This window comes from Oncorhynchus masou, chromosome 28 (genome assembly GCF_036934945.1).
Source record: "Oncorhynchus masou masou isolate Uvic2021 chromosome 28, UVic_Omas_1.1, whole genome shotgun sequence".
Taxonomy (NCBI): domain Eukaryota; kingdom Metazoa; phylum Chordata; class Actinopteri; order Salmoniformes; family Salmonidae; genus Oncorhynchus; species Oncorhynchus masou.
The window spans coordinates 59,017,094-59,044,562 of NC_088239.1; the positions used below are offsets into that span (position 1 = coordinate 59,017,094).

A 27,469-nucleotide genomic window follows, 5' to 3' on the forward strand; every position below is an offset into this window, starting at 1 on the left:
CTTCCTCTTCCTGAGGTCGGTGCGTGCGCTGCTTGATTTGCTCGCCAGTCCGAAGTTTTTTTTGGTGTGTTGCTGAGAGCTGCTGTAGGGATGATGATGATGGCGGAGCTGGTACAGGGACAGGCCTCGGTGGCTCAGCCTGGAACGAAAGCAGATGGCTTCGCCGACGCCTTACACCGGGCCCGACAGGTAATTCATTCCGACGAAGAAAAACCGAATGATTTCAGACGAGAAACGAGCAAGACCATTCGGCGTGGTAGAGGAGTGCACTTTTTTTCTTCAAGCAGCGTATAAACCCAGACCCCTCTTTACTAAAAAAAAAAAAACACTCCTGTATGTCTAGTTGGCTAACTGAAGTTAGCTACACAAGGTCCAAGTGCTAAGAGAATGCGGGCCAAAGGACGCCCAACAATAAACAGTCAGGTCAAAGAACAAGCAAATGAATTAGGCAAAGCATGATGGACGAAACTAAGAGAACCACTTGCATAAACATGAAGTGAGAGTAACTTTAAAACAAGGCATAAGCAACAAACTGCAACCTGTTGTAAAGCCACGGAAGTTTCAGCTAGTTAGCTAACTAGCTATTTTACCACCACACTACTAGCCGATACCAGCTATGATTGTGGCCTAGTTTCGTGGTGAAGCCAGAAATATCAGCTGATGTCAGCCACGCGCTGTCAAAAGTTAGCTTGCTAATAGAAAAACGTCAACTATGTGTTAAGTTGCATTGTAACCACTCGCTAATATACACTGGATAAATTACTTGTTAACTACACTGCTGTATGTCAAAAATGTTCAGAATTCAGTAGTTAAATAAACTATCGAGTGATTCAGTCTAGTAGTAATGCTAGCTAGCTAGCCTCGATTGTACAAGTTAGCTAAGCCTAGCTAGTTAACTAGCGAACATGCGCGGAAAACTCGCTTCGCAACGTCAACAACGAATGTTAGCTAGCTAGCCTCCTCGCTTACTGGGAAATGTTATCGCTGAACTTTTCATGTTTGCAACAGGGTGTTAGATTGGATAGCCAACTACTACATTGCCTAATAATATCGTCTCTAGCTAAAATTGAATTGGACCTTATCAGTCACTAATAACTAGCTGGTTATATAATGTTAATACTCAGTCTTGCGATGGAAGCCCATTAGCTAGCAAGATGACGTTATCTAGTTAGCTAGCTAACGACTTGCAGTTTAAATGTTACTTATGCATTGGTTGAACTAGGTACTTCTTGACATCTCAAAGTTAGCGTTATTTAATTTGGGCCTATGACCAAACGTCCTGTATGTAGTTGATCAAATGATGTATTGGTCTGTAAACCCAACACGGCCATAATGTGTAGACTACAATTGACCACACCACGACAGCAAGTTATTCCATCTAAAATGCCAGTAGCATGTAAGCAACATAGTTAAGGTTTCCTGAGATTACTATTCGAGTCTATAATTTCAGGAAGTAGGCTATTGCACACAGTGAAATAAAGCCACGCCACACCACTTCCCATTCCTTTCTAGTCAGTGTCTGCATTCTGGGCTAAGTTCTTGTGAAGTGTTGACACCTAGGGCAAAAACACACCTGTTCTCATCTTGTCATATGTCCCGGGCCCTATGAAAGTGAGCTGAACAAACTGCATATTTCAAACGGAACTATTTGTCTTCATTGCCTTAACTGACACAAACGTAGACATTCATAACATATTCTCCCTGACAGGCAAAGACACTTTCTTGTGAATAAACCTAGATGAGCATATGACATAAGCACATATCTGGGTGCACTGGTGTCCATTTAATAATTCCTTTGGGGTCTCTCCCCCCACTCTGTCTAAGCTGTGTGCTTATCCCAGGTGCTACAAGGGCATGTGGCCTTGTACTCATGCATCAGGCTTTTGGGTCCAGTTTGTTTTCCTCTGATAACTATGGCACCCAGCTTTCCCTTGCAGCTTCCCTATAGGTCCCAGGTCTGTGCTTCTTGGAAGTTGGAAGAGTAATTGGACTGCCATTTGCCCATTTAGCTTTTATCAACTCTGTGGGGCAAATAATAAAACTGAGCCAGTGGCCAGAGACACTGAATCTTTTACTGCCTGCCTATCTGTATTTTTTATTTAACCTTTATTTAACTGGGCAAGTCAATTTAAGAACAAATTCTTATTTACAATGACTGCATACTTCGGCCAAACCCTAACCAGGACTGCGCTGGGACAATTGTGCGCCACCTTGTGGGACTTCCAATCACGGCCCATTGTGATACAGCCTGGAATGGAACCAGGGTCTGTAGTGACACCTCTAGCACTGAGATACAGTGCCTTAGACTGCTGCGCCCCAAAGGAGTCCCCCAGTATGGAGACCAAAGATATCATGTGTTTCTACAAAATGCTACCTTCAAGGAGCACTCCACCCCAGAATAGCCCAGCACAAGAACGTTATATTTTCTGGGAATGGTGGATGTTTACAGATCATCTGTAGGCCCTATATATGAGTATCTGGTATTGTGACTGAACAGTGCTGGCATTCAGTGTTGCTGTTCAGTTGCTAATCTCTCTGATCAAGCAAAAGCTTCTTGTTGCTTCTTAATTCAAGTACTCCTGAAGTTTCAGCTCCATATTTATATTAGCCTCTGTCATACCCATTTATTTGTGTAAATAGTTAGATGGCCAAGTACATAAAAAAAAATATATAATCTTTATGTTTAGCTGCATATTAATGTGAATGTTTAGACAAGTCTGCTGTGATAAAAAAAAATACACAAATACAATTGTTAATTTGTCTTTATCGCAATATCAAAATGACTAGAACATCAATGAGTTTCCAATCTCTTTGACACAAATATATGGACTATAATGATCTTAACATTAACCCCACAGTGTAGTATGCAGAGATTGAGTGAATTTCCCCTTGGCTCTCCTCCAGCACATGGAAGTGTTTGACTGGTAGTTTCAGAGCAAACAGGCCTCTCACCCAACTCGAGGGGATGTTCCCTGAGCAACAGAATATCCTCTGGCATTTCTTTCCTCGTGGCCCGAGCCTGCCCCAAACCCCCTTGACAGTCAGCAGCAGTTGAACTGAGAGGACTCTGCGTGTTTACCTCGTTCTACACTACTAGGCCCAAGCCTTTCCCCGACTAGTTGATTTATTGTGTGCAGCTCAAGCCAGAGGTTTAGCCCTTACTCGGCCCCCTACCCAGTTCAGCTCTGACTGGGATCAGGAGCCATGTTGGAGGGCAGTTAAATTTTTTTCTCTCCTATCTCACTTCCACGGCAGGCAGGCAGCTCGGTGTGGCGACTCTGAAGTAGATAATGACGCCTGAGGGTGGTGCAAGGCTTCAATTGTCATCCTCTAATTGGAGACATTGTATTTTCATATTGCAGAAATTACATCAATTTTGTGTAATTTTCTGAAACGATATACTTTTTGAATGGAGAGATGTGGTTGCGGATAAGGGGTTTAGGAGAAACGGGCCTTAATGCTTTTGTGCAGCATTTAGATTTGAACGTCTGTCTCCAGAGAATACATGCAGTTAATTGGAGTTGGAAGTGGATAATTTGGGGCAAGGTGATGCAGGCAATGTTTTGTAATGTGCATGTCTGGTAGCGAGTTTCAGAAGATAGTTACTGCCTTTCAATTGCATTCAGTTGTACGGGGCTGGGAGAGTAAAAAACAGCTCCATGTTGACTACTAAAATAAGTTTTGTTTTGCTGTGAAAAGTAGTACTTTGTTTTGAGTAATAGTTTGACCTTATGACTGGAAATTAAAGGTCAAATAAAATATTTTTTAATATAACTAGTTTGTGTTGCTATCTGTTTGTTCATTCTAGCCCTCCCCCTCTTTCTCATCCCTCTTGTCTCCTCAGATTGCAGCTAAGATGGGAGGTGACCAGATGCCCCACATGAACAACTCCTCTCCAGTCCTAGACCCCTCTCTCTACGGCTACGGAGGCCAAAAGCGCTCGATGGATGATGGAGGTAAGTCGGTGGTGGATCTCTTCACATACCTTCATACACAATGCATGTGGTCCACCTCCATACTAAACAATCTTTCTGCTAAACATAATCCCCAACACATATCCCCTTTACAGTACACTAAACAGGGTACTCTGTAAATAGCTCTGAGTGTTGCACCGGCGTGTGAGTGGGTTTGGATGCTTGTGCCTATCTGTCAGGTTTTATGCACTCTTACCATAATGTATGAGGACTGCAATACAACACTTAACAAATATTGTTGGCTTAATCAAACCCGGTCAGGAAAGCCATTGCAACCAAAACTATTACTTAACTGCTTGGTCCTCCTTGGTCCTTTTTAATACAGTCCATATATCAGTTGTCTTGAGACCATAGTGTAGCCAACTTACCTGGATAACCAGCAACCCATGTCAAGAGATCAGCAGTGACATCACTACATAATGTTTGATCCTTTGACATTTATTGTTAATGTATGTTCAATGTCATGTAGCCTAGCCTGTTTGGAAGGTGTAGCAGCTAGCCGGTATTCATGTTGAGCAAAGGGCCTGCAGGATAGCACGGCTGTTGAGGAGTGACATGGCATTGTACTGGCAGTGGGCTGGCTAGCATCTGGCCTGGGCAAATGGGAGGGGGAATGTGGAGTTGGGAAGAGTAACCACTTGCCTGGAATTAGGAAGTGCTTCAGACAGCCGAAGTGCTCTCTCCTCCTCGTCCTGTGTTATTTCAGTGCAGGATTACTCTCCTCCACCACAAAGTACATTTACTGTTAGGTCAGAAAAGGAGCAGATACCCAGAGGCCATTGATGGGATTTATCATTCCAACCCTCCCTCCTCCTGCAGTACAATGCTCTAGGTGCTACAGATATGATTGACACTGGTTGTGTGAGAAGTCATGAGCTACAGGTTACATGCCTCCAAAGCTGTCAGGGAGAAAAAAAGGGCCTAGAGTAGCAGCAGCAAGTAACAGGTTTGTGGTTAGAGGTGATGTCCACCAAGTAAAGAAAAAGGAACCGTGCTTCTATAAATGTGGATAATGCTGCTTGAGCTTTATTTCACGTGTTGCTATTTATAAACCAATTCCTTTTTTGAACTTGTCATTATTGACCGATGAAAACATTTGCGTGGATAGCACAACTGATAGCTGGATTTCATTTGTTGGTGAGCCCACATTAATGATCTTGCTGCATTGGCTTCAGGTTTGTGCTTCTATTACTATTGCATTGGTTATAGCATTTGTAATTTCCCGGGGTGTTAGTGTTTTTGCCCCATCTTGCTGTAGAATTAGTTCAGCAAATGGGCTGCAGCAGTCTAACCCCTTTGAAGGAATTACATGGGTTAAGATGAGACTAGTTCATGGGGGGAAAAAGCCTTGTGTAAAATTCCCTTACAGGCCCAATTAAAGCATGAGCAACATACGGCAGCTATGTAAGGCTTTACTCATGACTTAACTCCAGCCTCTCACCAAAGAGCAAGCAGTTCTGTTTGAGCATTTGAACTCGGGATGTTATAGAATATGAAATGGCTGGGCCTAATGTAATAAGGGGATAAGAGAGGTCTTGTCTGATAGTCAGAAGAGTCCACGTAATCAAAGTTTACTATGCATTTTTGCTTTGAAGCCCACTGTTCACAATTCGGCTACATTCTGTTTGCACTCTCCGTTTGAAACCTGGCAAACTAGAAATTTAACCAACATATATGCAATGTCATTTTATGCCATCTGCATTTTCAGTTAGGTGCCTGAAATTGTAGTTACCCCATAAGGGTGGGACTTTGCAGAATGGTGGATTGATACGTGTGGCTACACGTATGCACCCAAAATGCAGATGTGAGCAATTTCATGTCCATGAAGTGGAAACTCTAGTCAGTTATTGTCCTCTTATCTTGTCATGGTGTGGTATATTTTAGCCTCGAATGCATGGTTGAATAAGTTGTGCAATTCTGGTGGAGGTTTGGCTGGCTAACACTTTTCAACACTGTGCTTTTTTGTTTCTCAAGGTTACACAATATGAAATGTAACAGTCGGCTGTTACTGTGTAAATATTATATCTGTCATCCCTGTTAGGTTCTTACTCGTCATTTGTTTAATTGTACAAGTACCATTTAACACCATTTAGGCTAAGCGCAAGTCCTTTGCAGTGTATTGTTATTGTGTGAATTAACACCACATCATACACTTAATATTTTCGGCTTTCTTAGCTAGCAGATCTGACCCATTTGCTTACAGCTGCACTATCGTCCGACAGCATTCCTGTGTAGTTTAAGACCCCACAGAGCCAGCGCGAGATATGGCTCAGAAAACTAGCAGTCGTTCAATCTTTTCGGTGTAACAGTTTGGATAATGGGACAATTCGAAGTACAATGCATTTCTTGTCCCTGGATTGGGGTACTTTTCTCAAGCTATATCTCGCACCGGCCCCGCGGTGTCTTAATCTACAGGGATGCTGTCCGACCCTGGTGCAGCTTTAAGCAAGCAATTGGGTCGGCTCTGCGGGCTAAGGCATTCCATTTCTTTACCTCGTTGCATTTCCAACAAACAAATATGTGCAAATGACGTAAGCTTTAGTGAACCTAGATATGATTTTATGGTGTAACGTCAGTAGCTCCATATCCTTAAGTGACCCTTTAAGCCCACTGCTTATTGCGACCTGTCAAAATGCAAGTCTGGTTCAATAACTATTGACCCACGTACTACCTCTCTGAACGACACCCATACACACCTCATTTCCCTAGCAGAGCACCCCCCTGCTGTGCGTTGACACTGACACACTGGATTGTGTGAGGGGAAATTGCCAGGGACCTCACGTTATATAATCACCATACTTGGGTGCAGATACGATATGGTTCTATATGAATTGAGATTTGATATTTCAGATTTGATGTTCCGAACATTGCTTTCTGTATGTCTGCTGCAGAGAGACGAGAGAACATAAAAATAAAAGTGCTGAAAACATGTTGACTCACTGTTTGAAAAGGTGGAGGATAAGGTGATAAATACCAGAGTTGTGGTGCAGGTACAGCTGTCTAGGTGCTAGCTAATGCTACAAAACAACAATTTGTATTTTTACAAATCAATACTTTGAGTTAAAGTATCAATTTATAATATTGTCCAAAATAATTTTGCGGTATGAAACCGTATAGATTTTTTTCAAATAACTACTGGATTGGCAGAGGACAAAAAGGCTTCTCAACAGTTTTTACCCGCAAGCCATAAGACTCCTGAACAGGTAACCAAATGGTTACCCTGACTATTTGCAATGTGTGCCCCAACCCCTCTTTTACTCTGCTGCTACTCTGTTTATCATATATGCATAGTCACTTTAACTATACATTCATGTACATGCTACCTCAATTGGCCCAACCAACCAGTGGTCCCGCACATTGGCTAACCGGGCTGTCTGCATTAGGTCCCACCACCCGCCAACCCCTCTTTTTATGCTACTGCTACTCTCTGTTCATAATATATGCATAGTCACTTTAACCATACCGACATGTACATACCACCTCAATAAGCCTGACTAACCTCTGTCTGTATATAGCCTTGCTACTGTTATTTTCAAATGTCTTTCTACTGTTTTCTTTCTTTACTTACCTACACACACACCTTTTTCTTTGCACTATTGGTTAGAGCCTGTAAGCAAGCATTTCACTGTAAGGTCTCTACACCTGTTGTATTTGGCGCACGTGACTAATTAACTTTGATTTGAACCATCTGTTTCCAGCCAGTCCACCCTGTCACTCCTCAGTTCAGCAGAAACATTTTGTTTTTACCTTGTTTTATTCAGTTTTGCAATGATTTTAAGTTCGTTTTGTTTCAGTCTAATAGACGGGTTGGTTGTTTAGCAACACAACCGATGTGTGCGCAACTGTGACAAAACAGACTTGGTTGGCTTAGATTGTTGGTGAACTATGTTTAGTCCAATGTTTATAGAACACATAAATGAAGTTGCACAATGAGCACTTGTCTCAAATACATCACAGTTGTTGTTAGCTAGCAAATTGTTGTGATATTAGCATAAACGTGATATCAGTCAATACACCTCAAAACAAGACCTGGTATCAAGAACAAGATGACACGAGCCACCACATGGCAGTTGTCATTGATTCTGGCTATCCAGAACCATAACACATGGCCTTCTGCCCCTTTGACGCGCGTGAATTGTTAACAATAGCTAACCCGTCTATTGTTTTGCCCTTTTCTCTTCCCCTCTCGATTCTCCCTTGTTTCTCAGTAGGTAACCAGCTAGGTGGAATGGTACATCAAAGGTGAGCCTTATCTTCTCAAATGACCATTTGTGTGTGGATATTGATTAACAGTAGCTCAATCAAGCTGTCAACCTCACTACTGCCAGTGTATCCAGTAACAAGTCTCAGATAGGCCAATGTCTTGGCTTGTGTTCTGCATGCAGCTCTGGTTTGTCTTGTCACCAGACTTGCCACATAATGACATTCATTTAAGTGGTAGCTCTCCCCATTTTAAGGTTTGTCAGAGGGTTTCATGCCTCAAAAGTGATCTCATGTCGAGCACAGTCCATGTTGAGATCTGCAGGCCTCAATCCAGTTGAATAGGGAATATGGGCACGATCTAACAAGATGGATCTTTGTTTTTGGGGGTGAACTATCCCTTCATGCTTTCATGAGTATGAGACTGTCCTATAATTTCTAATGAGACCATACATCACAGCAGATAGTTACTGTTTTGTCATTGATTGTTTTTCTCTCTTGCAGGGCTATTATGACAGAAGACTTCAAAGTGCCTGATAAGATGGTTGGATTCAGTAAGTGACACTTTTAGGCAGTTGATAACAAAAGCTATTGGTTTACTCCAACTTCTTGTACTCACATTTACTGTTTGGTGTCCATTTAAACTAACTTGGGCTGGGATATTGACTTTTTGTAATTCCCCTTTCACCCACACTCAGTCATTGGAAGAGGAGGAGAGCAGATCACGAGAATTCAGTTAGAGTCAGGCTGCAAGATCCAGATTGCTGCAGGTAAGTTCTGCCTAAAGAGACACTGCCCCATTATATTGTAGTCAGTAGTGTCGGTACTTGACTGAGTAGCCTGTTGGGTCTTTCCTCTGATCGGTGATGCCCAGAAGCACACCTTGAGTACGAGGCATGGTCATGACATATCTTGCTTAACAGATTCAGCTTAGAGAAACTGAAGCCTTGTCAAATCCCAAACATACAACCATGAATTCCTTGATGTGCTATTATGTAGTTTAATTACCATGTGACTTCATAAACATTTAATAAATAAGGTAGGACTTAGGTTGTTAACATGGAGTTTGTGTATATAGGTCTTTCAATAAACTAGGGTACCAGTGAGGATTTCCTGCGGTGGACATCTTGTTACAGCTGTTGATAAGTCATTGATGATAATCTGCCAATTTTCTTTGTAAATTTCATGAGTTGATTTAAACCTTTCTCATGGTTGGTATCTTGATGGATTTGTTTGCCCAAATCCTGTGACACCACTTTTCTTACCTTGCGGTTGTGGCAGTGTTTGTCGTTTTATATATGAATTATTTGTCAGTTAAATTACTTTGAATTTGAACCTGGTAAGAATCCTGGATTTTGCTTTCGAACAGTCTTTTTGTGTGGCTGTCTCGGAAATGCACTAACTATACTGAACAAAAATATAAATGCAACAATTTCAACGATTTTACTGAGTTACAGTTCATATAAGGAAATCAGTCAATTGAAATGAAATAATTATGTCCTTATCTATGGATTTCACATAACTGGGCAGGGGTAGAGCCATGTGTGGACCTGGGAGGGCATAGGCCCATCCAACTGGGGAGCCAGGCCCAGCCAATTAGAATGTTTTTCCACACAAATGGGCTTTATTACAAACAGAAATACTTGGTTACTTCAGCTGTCTAAGTGGCTGCTCTCAGGCGATCCTGCAGGTGGAGGTCCTGGGTTGACGTGGTTGTGAGGCCGGTTGGACGTCTTGACAAATTCTCTAAAATGACGTTGGACGTGGCTTATGGTAGAGAAATTAACATTCAATTCTCTGGCAACAGCTCTGGTGGACATTCCTGCTGTCAACATGCCAATTGCATGCACCCTCAACTTGAGACATTTGTGGCGTTGTGACAAAAAGGCACATTTTATTGGCCTTTTATTGTCTCCAGTACAAGGTTCACCTGTTTAATGATCATGCTCCTTGATATCAGCTGTTTATTCAGCTGCCTGTCAGGTGGATGGATTATCTTGGCGAAGGAGAAATGTTAACTAACAGGGATGTAAACAAATTTTGCACAAAATTTGAGTAGGATTTTGTGTGCATTTCAGCTCATGAAACATGGAACCAACACTTTACATGTTGCGTTTATATTTTTATTCAGTGTGTGTAACATTTAGCGTTTCCTTATGTTACGGCTTGAAAACCGTTTTCATGAGTACACAAATCCAAAATGTATGTGATGGCAAAATCGACAGCTTCTAACTGATACTTAAAACCAAAATCTATACTGTAACTGACATGGTTCATCAGTAATTATGCATAATACTTAAATGCGCATTGGATGTCCAGCAGTTTAGTTGCGTTGTGATATTTTCACACATCAGCTGATTCAGGAAACTTTTTTTCTGGATGGTACTCAAGTGACAAACAGCTGTTGTGCCTAAGTGCAGCATAAACCGTGTTCGCAAGTAATGTCCAGAATGTTTTTGTGTCTGATTCGTTATCTCGATGAAGACTGTGCCGTGATCATCGATGGGTCTAATTTCCATAGCAAATTGATGTTGATCATCTGTTTGCTTGATTTACAACAGTGTCTCGTTAGATTTAACAGAAAGCTGTTTTCATATTTTTTTTATTTAACCTTTTTTTTTTTTACTATGCAAGTCAGTTAAGAACAAATTCTTATTTCCAATGACGACCTACCCCGGCCAAACCCTAACACGGACAATGCTGGGCCAATTGTGCGCCGCCCTATGGCACTTCCAATCACGGCCGGGTGTGATACAGCCTGGAATCAGACCAGGGTCTGTAGTGACGCATCTAGCTCTGAGATGCAGTGCCTCAGACCGCTGCGCCACTCAGGATATGTGTATGCCTCTACTGTGTTCATTAGTGTAGGATGGACTAATTGCAATGCCTAACGCTATATTCCTTTCCGTTATTCTGGATATTAGATTGACAACAAAAGACATCGTAGCCTAGTGGGCTTATTCACAATAGGATCATGTTATGAAATGACAAACATTTGTCTTACACCTGCTATTTTAAAGGATATTTATAGTCCTAGGCTGATGTTTGTACACGTATAACTAAATAAAAAATATTTTATTTTTTAAATGTTGATCCCAATTCCACACATTGGCCCCTTTTTATTTATTTATAGAAAGACCAATGTATGTGTGGGTGCATGTGTGTCTGGTTAATGGAGCGTGTGTTGTGTAACAGAGAGCGGAGGCATGATGGACAGGCCCTGCACTCTTACTGGAAGCCCAGAGAACATTGAGTAAGTCACACCACATTCCTCTCGGGAAGAATCTCAATTGCATACTCCTCGCCTCCTACTCAAAACCCATTGGATGAGAATGCCTGAAGTCCCTCCCCTCTAATGGGGTTTGAGAATGAGGCAAGGAGAGAGAATGCAGGGAGTATGCAATTGAGGTTCTCCCAGGGTCTTGCAACCAAAGTTAGAAATGTTGCGTGTAGAGCTAACATGATTATTCTAATTGATGGGCAATACATTTCTATCAGCATTGAGGCACACTCAACTCGACCATAATCACCATCACCAGATTAATGTTGAGTTGCCCCCTCAACAATCACTTCTTGACACGATTCAATATCTTGTTTTTGCAAATGGAGAAACCCACTGTGTATAATTTGTGTGCATGGTTTGGCTGATTGTGAACAAAGGTGTGACAGTGGAGTGTGCCCCTCTCCCACCAGGCAGGCCAAGAGGCTGCTGAGCCAGATCGTGGACCGGTGTCGAAACGGCCCAGGCTTCCACAGTGAGATGGACGGCAACAGCGCCATCCAGGAGATCCTAATCCCTGCCAGCAAAGTGGGCCTGGTCATCGGCAAGGGAGGGGACACCATCAAACAACTGCAGGTAGGAGGGCACTAGGTGCTTCCAGTGGGTTCCGTGGTCTGTGGATGAAGCACACATGCACCTAGAACACACATGTTCTCAGTGATTTTATTTGGTGGCTTAAAGTATAAAAAAAATAGTCGGACAAGAAGAATATAGATAAGTTGTCCAACTGGAAAGGGAGAGGAAAAAAACAACACAGTATTGAACAGTACTCCGATCAGAACTGGATCAGAGGCCAACATTGGAATAATATTCACACAACAAAAAATGTAAATCGTATGTGACTACAGCCTCATGTCCAAACGGATGCTGACATGTGGAAAGCGCCAGAAAATGTAGCAGAACTTTAATGAGACTTTTAATTGTGTAAATATAGGCTAAACACCAGAGGACAAGTGCCTGAAGTTGTCATGGCCTGAACTAATGTGTTATGGGTTATAGAAGTTAATTACACTAGTTTAGGCAGATCTTCAAAAACCTTGGCTATTGAAATAGCTGAAGTTAACAATAAGAAGTTATCTACTCGTTCCGGGTTCAGTGTCAATTATGATTCAACCATCTCACTTCTTCGCTATATCTGAAGTTAGGAGTTCTGATATGTGAATTTATGATAATGTGTTCCCTGCTTGCTCCCCACAGGAGAGAACTGGTGTGAAGATGATCATGATCCAGGATGGCCCTATGCCCACTGGAGCAGACAAACCCCTGAGAATCACTGGGGACCCCTACAAAGTGCAGGTCAGTTCCTCAAACCAGGCTATTGTCCTTCATATCCTTGCTCCACGCCTGCTTATAAAAACGTATCAGAGGTAAAAACATTTTAGGCCAATGTCTTTTAAGGAGAGAGGATTCAAAATCAAATGTATTTATATAGCCCTTCGTACATCAAATCAATGTGTTATGGGTTATAGAAGTTAATATCTCAAACTGCTGTACAGAAACCCAGCCTAAAACCCCAAACGGCAAGCAATGCAGGTGTAGAAGCACGGTGGCTAGAAAAAACTCCCTAGAAAGACCAAAACCTAGGAAGAAACCTAGAGAGGAACCAGGGTATGTGGGGTGGCCAGTCCTCTTCTGGCTCTGCCGGGTGGAGATTGTAACAGAACATGGCCAACATGTGTATATGTTCATAAATGACCAGCATGGTCAAATAATAATAATCACAGGCAGAACAGTTGAAACTGGAGCAGCAGCACGGCCAGGTGGACTGGGGACAGCAAGGAGTCATCATGTCAGGTAGTCCTGAGGCATGGTCCTAGGGCTCAGGTCCTCTGAGAGAGAGAAAGAGAGAATTAGAGAGAGCATACTTAAATTCACACAGGACACCGAATAGGACAGGAGAAGTACTCCAGACATAACAAACTGACCCTAGCCCCCCGACACATAAACTACTGCAGCATAAATACTGGAGGCTGAGACAGGAGGGGTCAGGAGACACTGTGGCTCCATCCGAGGACACCCCCGGACAGGGCCAAACAGGAAGGATATAACCTCACCCACTTTGCCAAAGCACAGCCCCCACACCACTAGAGGTATATCTTCAACCACCAACTTACCATCCTGAGACAAGGCCGAGTATAGCCCACAAAGATCTCCGCCACAGCACAACCCAAGGGGCAGGCGTCAACCCAGACAGGAAGATCACATCAGTGACTCGACCCACTCAAGTGACGCACCCCTCCTAGGGACGGTATTAAAGAGCCCTAGTAAGCCAGTGACTCAGCCCCTGTAATAGGGTTAGAGGCAGAGAATCCCAGTGGAAAGAGATATCAAGCAACCTTTTTGTCGATCAGTTAGAACATTTTCTAAGTTAACCCTTTCTGTGCTGGTGGCGTGGGTGTTTTGTAGCAAGCACGGGAGCTGGTGGTCGAGATAATCCGGGACAAGGACCAGGGAGACTTCCGGGCCAACAGGGGAGACTTTGGATCCAGACTGGGGGGAAGCAGTCTGGATGTGGCAGTCCCCAGGTTTGCTGTGGGCATCGTCATTGGCAGGAACGGAGAGATGATCAAGAAGATCCAGAATGACTCTGGGGTCAGGATCCAGTTCAAACCAGGTGAGAACGTGCCTTTCTATTAGTCTTTTTGCATTGTGCTAGAGGGCTAATGCAATTGTCAAGATGAGTGATTACCTCTATCTTAAATCTGTCTTGTTTGCCTGTCATTTTCCTCAATCGACTCACACAGGTGTTCTTGACGACACAATGTAATACAGTCTGTGATTTCTGTGAAATGACTTAACGTTTGGTCTTTAATGTAACAGTTCTGACTAGTGTCCCCCTCTCCTTCAGACGATGGCATCAGCCCTGACCGGATTGCCCAGGTGATGGGCCAGCCTGATCGCTGCCAGCATGCTGTTCACCTCATCAACGAGCTGGTCCACACGGCACAGGTACAGCACTGCAGACCACTACACTTAATCTAGGTTTTTTTGCCCTGAAAGGAACAGTCCCCCCCCCCCCCCCCCCAAGAGTATTTCTAAAGTAAGCCATACCCCTTAAACTCCCTTGTTGCCCATGTAGCAGTCCTCAGCCCAGTTCCTAGTTGCCTGGCCCCCTCTCAGGTCTGCCTGGACCCCTTTGCCCTGTGGTGGGGGGGACCTACTCAGACAGGTAAAAGGGTATTGGGGCTCCACCTCATCACTAGTTCTGTCAGCTGACCTACTGCCCCTGAGCACAGACCATACACTAGGAGGATGAGCCTCGTTTCTGAGGCATGTCTCCAACCCTGTAGCATAGTCCATATGGATTCCCACAGGGTGGCGCACTTGGTCATATCCCCTGGTGAACTTTCTATTGAGCCCCAGGTAAAGTGATGCAAGGCAAACGCATTGGAGGAGAATTAAGAATATCTGTCAATCTGAGCTGTTGCGTTTTTTTTGTTTGACGTCAGACACGGCTGCAGTGGTTATTCTTGGGGAGGAAGTGTTAAGAGGTTGAGTGTAAGATGTGTAATGTCATGTTTGAGGTCTTCGGGGCCTGTAGTCACGCCTTATGTTTCCTCGCTATAGGATCGGGATGGCTTTGGGGGTCCCGTGGGCCCCAGAGGCCGGGGCAGAGGCCGTGGGGACTGGAGCATGGGCGCACCCGGTGGACTGCAGGAAGTGACATACACGATACCTGCCGACAAGTGTGGCCTGGTGATTGGGAAAGGTGAGAAATGTATTTTTTGGATTTAACTTCTATTTAACTAGACAAGTCATGCCTAGAATCCAAACGCCTTCTAATAGATTCAGTGAGTTTTACATTTGGTGGTGTCAAGATCCATTACCAACAACAGCAACAGTCATGCCTAGAATCCAAACGCCTTCTAATAGATTCAGTGAGTTTTACGTTTGGTGGTGTCAAGATCCCCAGTCATCATTTGGATGCATTTCAGTCATCCAATAACCAGTTTGTGTCCTTTTGAATGTATGGACAAATAGGCACTAATGTAGAGATGTACAGGCATGTTCCCCACTTATCCTACTCAGGGAAAACCAAACACTAATGGAGCATTTCATCTTGCAGTTCATCATTTCCTGACCAGTGGTCTTCATCACTTAAATGTCCAATGCAGCCAATTTATTTTAATTTTTCTCAGTATCGAAACATTTTTGGGTATCTGTTAAGTACCTGTTATTGTTTTAATTAAAATTGTACGAAATACACACAATACACTACATGACCAAAAGTATGTGGGCACCTCATTCCAAAGTCATGGGCATTAATATGGAGTCCGCCCCCCCCTTTTGCTGCTACTCTTCTGGGAAGGCTTTCCACTAGATGTTGGAACATTGCTGTGGGGACTTGCTTCCATTCAGCCACGAGGATTAGTGAGCATCAATTTCTTCCACACAGATTTCGACAAACCATTTTTGTATGGACCTCGCTTGGTGCACGGGGTCGTTGTCATGCTGGAAAAGAGAAGGGCCTTCCCCAAACTATTGCTACAAATTTGGAAGCACAGAATCGTCTAGAATGTCATTGCATGCTGTAGCATTAAGATTTCCCTTCACTGGAACTAAGGGGCCTAGCCCGAATCATGAAAAACAGCCCCAGACCATTATTCCCCCTCCACCAAACTTTGCAGTTGGCCTTATGCAGGTAGTGTTCTCCTGGCATCCACCAAACCGAGATTAATCCGTCAGACTGCCAGATGGTGAAGATGATTCATCACTCCAGAGAACGTGTTTCCATTGCTCCAGAGTACAGTGGCGGCGAGCTTTACATCGCTTGGTGATCTTAGGCTTGTGTTCGGCTACTTGGCCATGGAAACCCCTTTCATGAAGCTCCAGACTAACAGTTCTTGTACTGACATGGCTTTCAGAGGCAGTTTGAAACTCAGTAGGGAGTGTTGCAACCGAGGACAGACAATTTTTACACACTTAAGCACGGTGTCCCGTTCTGTGAGCTTGTGTGGCCTACCACTTCGCAGCTGTTGCTCCTAGACTTTCCACTTCACAATAACAGCACTTACAGTTGACTGGGTTCGCTCTAGCAGGGCAGACATTTGACAACTGACTTTGAAAAGATTGCATCCTATGACTGTGCCACATTGAAAGTTACTGAGCTCTTCAGTACGGGCCATTCTGCCAGTGGTCTGAGAGGGGTGGGGAAAAGTGAAAACTAGCTCTTATTGGCAGAGAGGTTTGGATCTCATTCTTATTGGACTAACTTACCACCTGGAGATGTGACCAGGCAGGCCAAAAGTCCATCTCATCAAACAGCTCTTACACTAAAAAGGCATTATCATTTTCACAGTATTATTCCAACCTCATGGTGTATAAATAGGAAAATTATTCAAAAGCCTAGATTATTCAAAAAGTTATTACCAGTCCATTAGCTTGTGCTTTTTTTCTCTTGATGAAATGGTATTTAAAGTTGCACAATGAGCCAATATGGTGTGGATCCAGCTCCCCTCTCCCCTGGCTCATGTATACAGCACAAGTGGTATTCTGTCCCTTGCCTTTAGGGCTTAATGAGGAGGATAATGCATGTAATGTGACATTAATTGTTGAAGGTTCCAAATAACAGCCCCCACGTGGAAGGTTCCAAATAACAGCCCCCACGTGGAAGGTTCCAAATAACAGCCCCCACGTGGAAGGTTTTCTGGCATCTGAGGTCCTTTCAGCCCAATAGTGGAGTGAGGGAATGAATGAGCGGAATTAGGCTTGGCTATTCATGTTCACTCTATTGCCAGCTATTTAAAAGTCATTGACCATTGCGCTTCGGAGGAAACACTGAGTATGTCCCTGTCCTATGGATGGATGTGTGCGCCGTGGTGGGTGTTGTTTGAAGGGGGCTCTATCCCTATGATCAAAACCAGGCAAAAGAAATGTCAAGTGGCTTTTGTGAGGTGGGGGGGGGGCAAATACACCTGGGCATTACGCCTCCCCCTCCCTGCATTAGCATATGAACTAGTCTAATATGGCTGTGGGTCTGGGCCCTGTCAGCCTGGCCTTAAAGACTGAGGTGATTAATATCTTTACGATGACTTTATGCTGCTGCTTGAGCCACTGATTACACCCTCCCCCCCCAATACGCACAGAGCCTGGTAACTTGGGTCACCCACCCACCCATACCCCATACTTTATATTCTCAACCTTCAAACATTTTTAATGGGTTGAACAGGCCTACTTTTATTTTATATACCATGGTATAGCATCCTGTGTTTTGGCTTTTAAATTATTATTTTTTGTTCGTTAAGACCCATATGTCAATACATTAGATGAGTGGGTAAGCATGGCGTTTTAAGCCCCTGGGAACTATTCTTCATGAACTTGTCTTTTAATTAAACCTCACACTTACCCAAAATCCCTCACCAGTTGCACTTTGTATCCCCTCATTTTGGTCCAGCTCACTAACCTAGTCTCAATAATAAGGTCATATGATGTGGCACCAGCAAGGCCCAGTCCATGAAATTAATAATTGTTTCTCTTCATTCCCATTTGCTCTCTGACTGAGGGGACCTCATAATGGCTTCATTAAGACATAAGTTTTATTTGGTTGACAATGGGTTAATGGCCCATGTGTAGTCTATTGGCAACTGGGAAGAGGCTACAGGAGGAGGAGAGGTTTGGATGACTGGTTTTAACTGCAAGGTCCGCCTGTCAGCCACCAGTGAACAAATGTGTAATTGATGTTGGGGCAGCCTTGGTGTTCCCTTGGGAAGCCCCCTCGCTCCATTCACTGGGATGGCAGGAGAAGGGGGAGGACGTTGTTCCCTCACCACACATGAGGCTGGGAAAGAAAGGGGCCAAAGGAGAAACGATATCCCAGAAGAGAGGATACGCTTTAATTGGTGTCTTTTCTCCGACAGCTATATTTAATTTCTCCCTGCTGGTTTAATTGCACTCCATAAGTCAGGAAGCTACCGTCTGATTCGTCAGCGTGGGGGAGGAAGTGTTGTCGACCTTAGTCTCTGATTAGCACGGATGTTCAAATAGAATGGGCATGGAGCTGAAGGACATGTGCCATGGTCTCCTATAGTTATCACTTCCAGTCTAACCTCCAGTCGGATGAGTTTAGGTAATTGTGGCGAAGCCTAAAGAATGGAATCAGACAGCAGAGTAAGCACTGATTGGAGGTCAAATTGACACTTGTGCATTTGTTGCTGATTTTGATTCACGTTTTGAATTTCCCCTTTCGTAAAGGTGGCGAAACCATCAAGAACATCAACCAGCAGTCTGGAGCGCACGTGGAGCTGCAGAGAAACCCGCCCCCCAACACCGACCCCAACGTGCGCATTTTCTCCATCCGCGGCACATCCCAACAGATGGAAATGGCCCGCCAGCTGATCGATGAGAAGATTGGGGTAGGTGGTCTTATGCCCCCCTCCCACAAACAAAAACAATCTATTGTCTGGCCTGATATTCATGAAGGGACATGTCAAAGGGGTGTGTGGCCATACCATCCACCAGTATGTCACCCAGGGTTAAACGATAGGCCTGAGCGCTGACACCTGTTCATGATTATCTTAGTGACAGAGTCAGAGTTTCTTGAAGTATGTGAAGGTGTTCCGCAGGAGTCGATACTAGGACCTGTTTTTTTACTAGGACCTGTTTTTTTACACTATTTATTCAAATGCTATTGGTCAATCTTTTCATTGTAATTTTTATATATATATGTGTGTGTGTGTGTGTGTGTGTGTGTGTATATATATGTGTATGTATATATGCGGATGATACTATTATGTATGCATTTGCCTCGACTGCTCTCCTAGCTGTAACAAGGCTACTGTCTGATTTTTGCAGTTGTGCAGTAAGCCCTTACTGATTTTAAAACTCATACTTAATACGAGCAAAACTAAATAAATATTGGGTGTGTCTCATCCGATTGTCTTGGATGGATTACATCTACTTATTCAGGGATGCAAACTAATCACCGTTTGGTGAATTTTGCTGTTTTCGAAATCAAAAATAGGTGACCTACATGATTGGTGTAGATCTGATGAGAAAAGTTGGGGGGGGGGGGCTTTGGATCACTACTGGCTATATCCAAGGCTCAGCCAATCGTTGACATAACAGAATGCAGTGCAGCACGTGACTGAAGAAAAGAGACAACCAGTTTACTAGTTACAGCATCAGCATGCGCTCTGCAAAGTCAGCTTGCTCGTTACAGCGGCGCGTCCCCTGAATGATAACGAAGAGGTAATGTTAGGTGAGAAGCCTGACCATGGAGACGGGGTGAGAAGATGATGAAGCGTACTTCATGAGCTGTAACCAAAAAAACTACTGACATTTTGAAAGTTTGAGGTGAGGGAGAAAGTGTGGAACAAGTATTAGCATTAAGTATCTTGCTAGCTGGATCAAATTCTCCGTTAGTTAGCCAGAGAAATGTTGAGCAACATTAGCCAACTTATCTGATCAAATAATTGACGTTATGGTGGAAATTAGCTTGCTAATAAAGTCAGACAGCTAACGTTACATCATCAGATGAAATAACATTAGTAACCTAACCAATTCGCTATAGTATTAACTGGTATACGACTCCTTGCCGTTCTTCAAGTTAAAATGCGTTAGTTGCTTACTGGACCCTGGGAATCTGTGAAATGTTAACAAGCTAATGAAGTAGCCACTATTTTTAGAATGAATTAGGTGAGAATGAGGTGTTGCTTGTTACACTTGATCCCTGAATCTACTTGTTTATCTGGAGCTGGGCCTTGCTTAAACTGTATGCCACTATAGAGGTGAAAGGAACACCACACTCGTTCTCTCTTTCTAACTTTTGTTGGCACATTGTAGAACAGATGTCCACAGGCAGACAGTGTACAATGTAATAATGTGCTGTGTAGCCCATAGATATTGTTTTTGTTGTGGTGAACTTGACCGTAACACATGAGTGAGGGGGATTATAATTGGTTTTACTCAGTGAACGTTATTTTTGTCTACATGTAGTCTTGTGCACTTGATCGACGTCGTCTATAGTGGCCACTATAATAGAACAAAAATAGAATGTCTGTTCATTCTATTTCTACTTTAAGATGTTTTTTTTCCCAAGTGCAATATTCGTGTGGGTGGTCACAAGCATTCTGTTATAAAGGCTGTCATGGCTAACTGCAATATTAGTGTGTTTTTTTTCTCAAGACTTGTCATTTGCAGTGAAGTCGAGGCAACAAATAACATTGGATTGCTTTCTTTACATTTTTTTTAGCTGTGAGTTAGGTTCACATTAACCACAATTTATTTGAGGCTGATCATGTAGATCATATTCTTTGTTTAATAACCTGCGTTTCCCCCTAGCAGGGATTTTTTTGTGTGTGTTTCAGTAAAAAAAAACTATCCGCTTTTTGGGCCCTCAGTTTGCGTCCCTGTTTATTGGATGGTTCTATAATCAAATGAGTCGATGCATAGAAATACCTTGGTATTTGAATTGAATGATATATCTTTTAAAACATCAGTTTCTAAACAAGTTCAGTACTCTAAGATTTTTTTTAATTTATTTTTTAAACAAACTATCATCTCTGTAGTCAGCAGGAAGCAGAATGCAGTCAAACTTGAGGTTATTTTTATGCTATTTATGAATGTGCAGCTGCCTCTACTCTTAAACCCTTGGATGCTGTTTTTCATCACTATGATGAGCAGTACTACGAAACGGTTGGCTGGACCTCTTTGAAGGCACTTAGATCATCACATCATTATACTCTTTTTGTTTACTAAGCCCTGCTCCACAAGTTTGACTTACCTAATATCACTGTTAAGATTTAAATATCACTGTTAAGATTTATCAAACCAGTTCACAGGTTTGGTTCTCTGGGCTCATTTAGTGTCTAGAGTTATAGGTAAATCAACCTTTTCCTGTGTGGAATAATCTACAATACACTTTAAAATTGGTGGCTCTAGGGAATTTCAGATGGTTGTTAGGGGAACTTTTTTACCGAATGTGTTTTTTTTTTCATGTCTAATGTGTATTTTATTGTTTATATGAATATGTAGTTTAATGTGTTTATTGTGCTGCTATACAGGGCTCATCTGGGAAAGAGACCTTGGTCTCAGCATTGACTCCGCTTCTCTCTCTCATCTAGGCCTCAGGAATGGGGGGCAACAGCAGTTTTGGTCTGAACCCCTTTGGTCAAGGACCAGCTACCCCTCATCAGAAGTGAGCCGCTTCTTGGTTTATTACCACTGTTACATTTGTCAAACTTGCTTTGAACTACTTACACTGACCAAAGTATGAATACAATTATGTAACAATATCCAGGCTACAACAATTTATATGAAACATGTCTAACATGCATCTCTGTGTTTTGTGGTGACAGTGGACCCCAGACATTCATGACAGGTGGATGGGGCACAACATATCAGACATGGCAGCCACAGGGCCAGCAGGACCCCAGTAAGTCTACCTGCTTCTCCAACTAATGGCTGGGGTGGCCTTGTCCCGTTGTGGTTAGGGTGGGATACCCATAACACTTGATACCAATATCAACCCGAAATTTCATTACAATGATTCCTTGATACATACGGAGTCTATTGCAATCAGTCATGTGGGGCATAAGTCCCTCCCCAGTGAAAAGAAAGTGGACAAATAAGTGGAAGGAGAACTAAAACTAGACATGTTTCATGCTCTGCTCTGCTTACTGAGCGGAATAAAGCAACACAATGTTACTTCTCTAACAAGACTTTTCCAGTTGAACAGCAATTTCAGAGGACTGAAGGAATTGGTGAGATTCAAAACTTGTTCAGGCTGGTTTTGGCACTGCTGCAGTGGATTTAAATCCAACTTATGACAGCGGCAGGGTGGTTCTTGCATTGAAAATGTGGCTAATCGTCCAGATACTGGCTGAAAAAAAAATAAAAAATACAAATCCATTCTGGGAGATTGTCAGATGGGAAAGAAACTTTTCAAAGAGAACTTTCACTCCATGGAAGTTCTAGTTAGGGTTAAGTTAGGGTATGGGGTAGAGGCCATAGGACACAGTGCCATGTCTGGATGGTAAGCCACAGCCTCAACCTCCACTGAAAGGTCCTCATGCAGTAACTCTGTCCTCCAACAGTGTTATCTGTGTCTGGTTGCAGGTCTCAATGGATCCCAGACCGACCAGATGGACTATTCCAAAGCATGGGAGCAGTATTATAAAAAGCTAGGCAAGTGCTAGTCTTCTGGGGGAGAACAGAGAAGGGAGCTCAATACTAACATTGTCTACTAGCCTTTATCGCTTGTATAACATTACTAAGTCTGAGTCACTGGTCCGAGCCCCCCTCTCTCAGGGTTTGTAGTCTCATGATAGGTTATTTGCAAGTGAGTGCTGATTGATCCTTTCTCTTTGAGACTGGCTTCCTGGTTGGTTTGGGGTGCCTGTGGGCAGTTGGCCCCTACTGGTGACCTGTTATATATGACCTGTTAAATGAATACCTGTCTGCATGTGCAACCGTTCTCCCTTGCTGGGAATGTGCCCTGGATACACCTCTAAACCAGACCTCAAACCTGCCCTCATTTAAAAACGTTCCATGCCAAGAGTGTCTGAGTAGAAATATCATGTCAACGTGTAGTTGATAAGCAGGAGGTTTTGTTTGACTGCGATGATTGAAGTCGACAATTTGTTACATGGTTGTGTAGCTGGGTTGGCTTTTGTTTGTATAACTGAATGTATTTGAGTTGAAGAAATTGAATTTATGCAGGCGAACATTCATCAGAGTTCTTGGTCTGTTTGGTGTGTATCTTATTGACCCTGGTTTTATATTGTGCACAGGTCAGCAGAGCCAAGCCCAGAGCAGTGGCCCTGACTACAGCAAAGCATGGGAGGAATACTACAAGAAACAGAGTAAGACTACACCTACATGCCCTCTACACTCTTCCAATATGCTGGTCTTTTGAGTGCGTATCAGAGGACGTTCCTCTTCCCCTTATTCACCCTCCATCTCCCCTCTCCCCAGACCAGGCAGCAGGCCCTGGCTCCCAGCAGAGCTCCCCTCCGGATTACAGTGCTGCCTGGGTGGAGTATTACAGACAACAGGGGGCCTACTATGGCCAAGGTGCACAGCAGACACAGGCCCCAGGCCTTCAGGTGAGAACCCATCCAAACGCTCAGCACCATCTCCACCCCACAACCCCCTGAGGTCTGTTGTTGACCACGGAAGTCCTTTAGGAGGAATGTTGAATGGTTTAAAGCAGGGTTCCCCAACTGGCAGCCCGCGGTGGTTTTATGTGTGCCTACCCCCCGGACATTAAAGACTGTAATAACACCAGGAAATCAGCTCCAAGTCATTTTATTTTTGGGAAATCTGTACCTAATTATCTCCACGCATTACGGAGAGATGATGTCAGCAAGGTTTGAAAATTTGTTTTGGATTGTTTTAGTCAAATATTAAATATGTTTGGGCTTCTTGTGGTTAATTTGCAGTCTAAAAATTATTTGTAATTGTCTCGTCCCCCCGACCATCCGTTCAAGAGAATCTGCCTGCAGCTGAATGTAGTTGATGATCCCTGGTTTAAAGGCAAGGTTTAATTCAAGTATGGAGGTTTGAAAGTACATCTGATGAAAAGTTCCATGTAAATCCATTCTGGCATCTATTAGGTTGAGTTTAACTATTGTAAGGTTATGTAATGCAACTTGCACATGTAAATCTATGTAAAATGTATTACTGTGCTTGGTCATTGACGTGAACCTGTGTTTTGCAGGATCATTAGAGAGGACGCCCTTTAGTTGAAGATTTTTGAATCATTGAGGATGAAAACAAACCTTTTGTAACAGGTTTCTAGATTTGCAACGCCTTGAAGACTTACTTTTTTCTTAGTGAGAAACACTAGCTGTAGACTGACTTATACAATAAAAAAGAAGAATATTTCTAAATCAGGAACATTTAATTGTTACTAAATACTTGTGTACACCATTATTTTGAATGGACAATTCCTGGGATCCCTTTTGGACTAATGCGAGAGCTGTTTTGTTTTCTATTTTTTCCTTTTTGATTCAAATGACATCGCCAAAACGAACCCCGGAGTTGTAACATTTTAGTAAATGCAATATAATCTATTTTTTCTAGTTCTGTTGCAATAAAATCGTAATTATGGGCTTAGCAGTCTTGAATACATTTTTATTTTGTCATAAGATGTTTTAAGAATGTGTGAAAATGTTTTATTTTCCTTTTACATAAAGCATTTTAATTCAGTGATGAAAATTATGTTTTGTTACAGGAACATTTATTTTGTTACATAATACAAGGAGTGATGTTGGCAAATGGCAGTCAGTTCCTAATTTAATTCCTGTTGTGCTTTGTATTTTTTTCATTGTCATTTTATTGTACTCTGGTTTAAAAAAGTAGCAATATCTTATTTCATTTTTGAAACAAAGATGGATTCTAATATTTTGACAGACATTTAACTTGTAGTTCATTTTAGATTTTTTTTAAGGCATATGAAAATGTAATGGGTACTTTTTTTATTACAATGATCTGATATTGGAAAAGGGGGATGTTGCATATTGTGAGGTTTTTGCCTTTGCTATCTTGTAAAACTATGTATGTATGCTCAGATACTTGACTAAAGACTTTATTTAAAATATATATATAATTAAATCTAAGAAGTTTTTTCATGGAGTCATTATCGCAGGAAAACTGTCCCTGTTCTGTTTTCATACTGAAAATGTTCAAAGATCGTGAATGTGTAATTTGAAATTTGATGTTGCATCTTGCTTAGGACAAAAATGAGAAATGCTAGGTTTTTATGTATGTTCTGTACCTAAATCATTCAAGACTGCTAAGCCTCTGGATTCTACCTGTGTAATAATTCATTGTAGTTTTTTATATTCTAAGTATTACGATCAAAATTGTCTTATTTGGTACCACCCAGTTTCCCTAACGCCCCCTCCAGTACACACTGGACTTGTGTACAGTCCAATGCTAAACTTTTTAATTAATTATTTTTTCTTTCTACTTTGTGTGATCTCGTATGTATGATTGATTAGTTAGAATTGAATCTAGTATTAACTTCATTGCTTAATGAAAAGGGATATTATAATTTGAAAACGTTTCATTTTAGTGTTTTTTTTTCCTTGTGTACAGGTAACTGTGTATTAAAAACGTCAAGACTACCTTTATTGTGTTCTGTTAAAATGATTTTATTTTTTGCCATTTGAAAGCTTTCTTTTGTTAAAATAATTATGTGAAAACGTTAAGATTGGTTTAAACTGCAACCTTTCCTCGGCTCTATTGTTAGACTAACATATAGTATCATCTAGCCTCAAGTAATCATAAAGGTAAAACTATTGTTTTATAAACAAATATTTTCTAGACCTTTGCCATTTCTCAAGTAAATATTCCTTCTGCAAGCCTCTTGTGGTTGAAGTATACCATCGTTATTAGTTACTGAAGGTCATGTTAAGCTCAATACGTGGTAAAGAGAAATCTTAGTCTCTCCGTTATCTCCTTGGCATTGGGACTCTAGAAATACGCCACTTTTGATAAAGCTTCAACCGGAAGTGACTTTTCATAGGTTAAGAAAGCATTTTCACTAACCCATTAACTAACCTTAACCCAATTCTCCTAACCTGCTGTGTTAGTTATCCTAACCCATCTGCAAGTTTTCCTAACCTTCTACAAGAAAGGCACTTTCTGTCGCAGTGGCTTGTTTTTAGGGCTTCTCTTGACAAAACATATGATGAAAGACAAAATGTGCCACGTTCATATGTCCAGAAGATGCATGGTTATTTAAAGCCAGTCTTTTTACTGACGATAAGGAAGACGAGTTTACCAAATTACTGTTACTATATATATATATATGCCATGATTGAATTAATTCACCAAACATTACCTGATGACAGAACTGGTAATTGTGTATATCTTAGTTGTATTGAATACGTTTGAAACGGGGACTTAAAATGACCTCTTAATTTGATTATTTAAACCCCCTCACTAAGTGAAACTACCATAAATTCTCATGTTTTCCCCCAAAGATGTTTGCTGTCAAAATCGGGTCTGATGACTAAAAAGGGCCCGATGGGATTGTTAATTTGAGTGCATGGATTTTGAAGGCACTGGGTTTATTGGCATTGAAATATCAGTTGGACTGGCTCAAATCCACTGTCCATCACTTATAGGTATTCGTTGTTCATAACATTCAAAATTGACAGCAGGCAAGCCATTAACCTACAATGAACTACAAGTTCCTTAAGTGAGAATGGCCAAAAATATGAATTTAGTAGGGATGTGACCAGTATCACTGTTTTCAATAGGACAAATGTAAACACGAAGCAGACAACTATTTTTGGTCCTTTACACCTGTAGTATCTAGTGTATGCTATAGCTTGGAAAATCAATACAATTCTGGATGACTGTTTTCAACATTAGGGCTTTTGTCCCTAAGTTAAATCTGCTTTGTGTTTTGTTTCCTTGCCCGGATGACGAGTATCGTGACGCTGGTATCGCCCCGGCCCTAAAATGTAGCACTATAGTAGGGAGTGTCTTCTAAGTGGATTTTTAAAATACAGATCTACTTGTTTATTTTTGCCAAAATTTTTTCCTATATGATTTTCATAAACCTATTGGCTATTTTAAATCAATCCCAATGTCTGGGAAAGGGGGTTCATTGAGTTGTGCTGTTTAGCCCATTTTAATGCATCATCACTGCAAGTGATCTTTGTTCCTTATGTGATAATGAGCTGAGGAGCTTTTGTGGACAGAGGAGCACATGCAATTTTTTTTCAACCTGAGTGTCGGTTCTTCTATCGGCTCTTGTTGTTCATGAGATGTGATTGGGACAGCGATTCACCTACCATTGCTTCCAGACAAGGAGAGGCAGAGTGAGGCTGGACAATGTTTTCAGGTATGGCAAAACACTTGAAGTGGAATTTTCCTGGAGTTGTCCCATAACTCAGGTTATTTCCTATAGCAAAGCTTAAGAATTCCCATTTAATAATGAAACTGGATAATACAGGTCTGTTGTGGTGCACTCAAGCCATTTTTACGCAAAGACTGAGCGTATTCGTTGATAAAAATGTTCTTCATAATGTTCCTTATGCTTTGCTCTAGTCTCCAGCTC

General features: G+C 42.1%; 1 protein-coding gene across 10 annotated transcripts; it reads left to right on the plus strand.

The window, feature by feature from the left end:
* The first annotated feature begins 2 nt into the window (after window positions 1-2).
* LOC135517979 (far upstream element-binding protein 3-like) lies at window positions 3-25,523 on the plus strand. 10 transcript variants are annotated; one of them, XM_064942762.1, is made up of 18 exons: window positions 3-189; window positions 3,809-3,956; window positions 8,183-8,216; window positions 8,679-8,728; window positions 8,873-8,944; window positions 11,370-11,427; window positions 11,868-12,030; window positions 12,652-12,750; window positions 13,861-14,068; window positions 14,285-14,403; window positions 15,022-15,163; window positions 18,646-18,806; window positions 21,516-21,589; window positions 21,750-21,826; window positions 22,510-22,578; window positions 23,184-23,255; window positions 23,368-23,498; window positions 24,122-25,523. In XM_064942762.1, exons 1-18 carry the CDS (start codon window positions 91-93, stop codon window positions 24,149-24,151), a joined length of 1,806 nt encoding a protein of 601 aa, XP_064798834.1. In that variant the 5' UTR covers window positions 3-90; the 3' UTR covers window positions 24,152-25,523. The 10 variants fall into 10 exon arrangements, with proteins under 10 accessions (XP_064798834.1, XP_064798831.1, XP_064798832.1 ...); XM_064942764.1 differs by having other exon boundaries at window positions 4-189; window positions 24,113-25,523; XM_064942759.1 differs by having other exon boundaries at window positions 23,368-25,523.
* Window positions 25,524-27,469: the final 1,946 nt, after the last annotated feature.